This window comes from Herpailurus yagouaroundi, unplaced genomic scaffold, assembly GCF_014898765.1.
Source record: "Herpailurus yagouaroundi ecotype Mexico unplaced genomic scaffold, PumYag 67440, whole genome shotgun sequence".
Lineage (NCBI taxonomy): Eukaryota > Metazoa > Chordata > Mammalia > Carnivora > Felidae > Herpailurus > Herpailurus yagouaroundi.
The window spans coordinates 1,800,098-1,803,289 of record NW_024420251.1 but is presented as its reverse complement, the minus strand read 5'-3'; the positions used below and the strand labels follow the sequence as shown (position 1 = coordinate 1,803,289).

At 53.2% G+C, this 3,192-nt stretch overlaps 1 protein-coding gene across 1 annotated transcript; it reads left to right on the top strand.

Moving 5' to 3' along the window:
• The first annotated feature begins 1,417 nt into the window (after positions 1-1,417).
• Positions 1,418-3,192, top strand: LOC121025017 (heat shock transcription factor, X-linked member 3). Its single transcript, XM_040467365.1, has 2 exons — positions 1,418-1,921; positions 2,602-3,192. Exons 1-2 carry the CDS (start codon positions 1,424-1,426, stop codon positions 3,190-3,192), a joined length of 1,089 nt encoding a protein of 362 aa, XP_040323299.1. The 5' UTR covers positions 1,418-1,423.

Here is a 3,192-nt window from a genome sequence, read left to right as displayed (position 1 = left end):
CAGCAGGAACAGTGGAAGAGATCAAACCAAGAATTGGTGGGGGGGCCAGGAATAAAATGGGGCTACCAACTGAGACCCTACTCTGAGGACAACTTATTGTAGGGGGCAAGAAAACAGGACTCTTTGTTGGGACCTGTCTGAGCAGTAACAACTAACCAGCAGGAATCTTTGGAGGAGACAAAAGCAGTAAGTTGTGGGAAGGGCGACAGGGATAAATGGGGGGCTACCGATTGAAACCCTATTCTGAGGACAACTTGACCTAGGGGCACGAAAACAGGACTCTTTGTTGGGGCCTATCTGAGCAGGAGCAACTAACAAGCCCGAACAATGGAAGAGATCAAACCATGACGTGGGGGGGGGGGGGGGCAGCAGGAATAAATGAGGGGCTACCAACTGAAACCCTGCCCTGAGGACAACTTGACCTGGAGGAAGAAAATAGGACTCTTTGTTGGGGCCTATATGCGTAGGAGCAACTAACCAGCAGGAATACGTGGAAGAGACCAAAGCAGGAAGTGGGGGGGGGCAGGAATAAAAGGGGGGCTCATCAACTGAGACCCTACTCTGGGGACAACTTGACCCAGGGGACAAGAAATTAGGACCCTTTGTTGGGGCCTATCTGAGCAGGACCAACTAACTAGCAGGAACAGTTGGAAGAGACCAAAAAGGGAATTGTGTGGGGGCAGCATAAAAGGGGGCCTGAGACCCTACCCTGAGGACAACTTGACACAGGGGGCATGAAAACAGGACTTTTTGTTGGGGCCTTTCTGAGCAGTACCAAGTAACCAACAGGAAATTTTGGAAGAGACCAAAGCAGTAAGTATGGGGGGGGGGGGAGGGCAGATAGGAATAAACGGGGGCTACCAAGTAAGACTAGGACAAGTCCTCTAGGGATTGCCATCTTCTGAGAGGTACCGACCCCAAGGGTCCATCTGACCCAGGCAGTCTTGGGGGCAGCCCAAGCCAGGACTAACCAGGGTCTGGCTCTTGACCAAATCTGAGAGACCAGCAACTTGTCTCCCCCATCCCTGGAGTGGGAGTGGACCTCGGATCATGGTTTCTCTTCCCATCCAGGGCCTGGTCCCATGAAACAATGTTCCTGGCTGCAGACAGGAGCCCTTCCTGGGAACTCAAACCAGATGTTTGCATATACTTTTGGAAAAGAGAGAAGCTGGGGGCCCTGTGCCCATCCCCTCCCCTACACTTGGCCAGTGCTGCCTTGCCAGATCAGCTGTGAGCCACCATTTTGACATCACATGACAAATAAAGAGGCGGTGACTTAGGTAGCTGGTTGCCTCACTATGAGATTCTAGAATTTTGTGGACGGTATATATTGGGCATCCCCATACTGACCGAAGGCATTTGCGACTTGAGAGGTCAGTGAGACATTCTCATGGCAAAAGTGCTCTTGGTCTAGACTAGCTCCATGGCTAGTCAGAGTGCTAAGGAGATACCCAAAGGGAAGCTGGCCCCATCTGATGATGGAGAGCCAGCACCAGAGTTACCACCTAGTTCATCCCAGGATCCAAATGTGGATTCCGGGGAGATTTTGGTGATGAATAGGGACCAAGCAGTGATCCAAGATCCAGGCCCCCAAGACAACCCACAACCACAGGCCCCAAACCAAGGCGCCGCCAACGTGGGAGAAAACAACAGTATTCTTGGGCTCTCCTTCCCAAGAAAGCTTTGGATGATCCTGGAGGACAACACCTTCACGTCGGTGCGCTGGAACGATGCTGGGGACACCGTGATCATCGACAAAGACCTTTTCCAGAGGGAGGTTCTTCACCGCAGAGGCGCGGAGAGAATCTTTGAAACTGACAGCTTGAAGACTTTCATCCGCCTGCTGAACCTGTACGGCTTCAGAAAAATACGCGCAACCGACCCTTGGGGGATTCAGTCCCCAGGGAATAAGAGAATGCTGGTGAGTAGAAAGTCCTTGGTTTCCCATGTTTTCTGTCTTTTCAGCACCTTCCTAGTAGACCCCAGATGAATGATCTACTGAAAGGGTTTAATTTCCGAGGACAACTTTCTTTCTCGAGAGACATTATGGAGAGATGAGAAAGTCTAGGCTTTCCTATTAACCTACAACCCCCTTAGATGGAGTGTGCAGGTATGACTAAACATTCAGAGGCCAGGTAACGTCAAATAGGTATGTGAATCCCTTCAACTGGGCTTTATGTGTCTTTATTCAGTGAGTTTAGTTAGGTCCCAGGGCATAGTGAGCCTTGTAGACAACTTAAAAGGAACTTTTCTCCATGGTGGAACCAGACCATTATGACTGCTGTGGGAGGGGCCGGGGGCAGGGAGTGGTGGTGGGGGGATCCAGGGGCAGGGAGTGGGGGGGAGGTAAGGGGGGAGGGGGAATGGGAGGAGGAGGGGGAGGGGGGAGAAGAAGAGGAAGGAGAGAGGTGGAAGGGGATTGTGGGGGGAAGAGGAGGGAGAGGGAGGCAAGGGGGAGGATGGGGGAGAAGGGGAGGAGGAAGGGGGAGGGGGAGGGGAGGGGAGGGAGAAGAGGGAAAGGAGGTGGCAGTCTCGGTGGCAGCAGACACAAATCTTCCCTCCCAGAATGACTAAAATGATGAATCTCGCATCTCGTTTCAGATTTACCGCAACGCCAACTTTCAGAGAGACCAGCCTTTCCTGCTCAGGAACGTTCAGAGGAAAAGTGACCTGAGAGTCACCACCACCTGGCTAGGCACCAGTGCACCAACTCCAAAGAGAAAGAAGCCGGTGGCAGCAACAAGACAGTCCCCACGAATCCATCACAAGGAACCCGCCAACGACGACAAGACGGTCCTCGGCGCAGCCCCAAATGCTCAGGGTCCCAGCGGCAGCCAGTCCTTCGCCTTCTCTGGCATTTGGTCTCTGAGCAGTGCAGCCGGGTATGCCATGGCAACTCATGGCCCGAGTGAGCCAGGTGGCCTGAGTGGGGAGGGCACCTCCAGGAACATGATGTTTGTGCCCCTGGTTACTGCCAGAAGGGATGACACAGGGGAACTGCCCGTCAGCCCCCCAGTTTACCCCGACTGTGGTACGGTGATGTCTCTGTATAACACCTATTATTCCATCCTGCTGGCAGCCCTGTCAGTCATGTCCCCACATGAGGCCCCCAGTGAGAACGAGGAGCAGGAGGGCTCCTCAGATTATAAGTGTGCCCTCTGTGAACATTTCAAGGAAAATCCGGGTCCCTAG

Coding starts and splice junctions, on each gene's coding strand:
- LOC121025017 (XM_040467365.1), top strand. CDS start 1,424: ATGGCTAGTCAGAGTGCTAAGGAGATACCCAAAGGGAAGCTGGCCCCA. Junction 1,922..2,601: donor CAGGGAATAAGAGAATGCTG/GTGAGTAGAAAG, acceptor ATCTCGTTTCAG/ATTTACCGCAACGCCAACTT.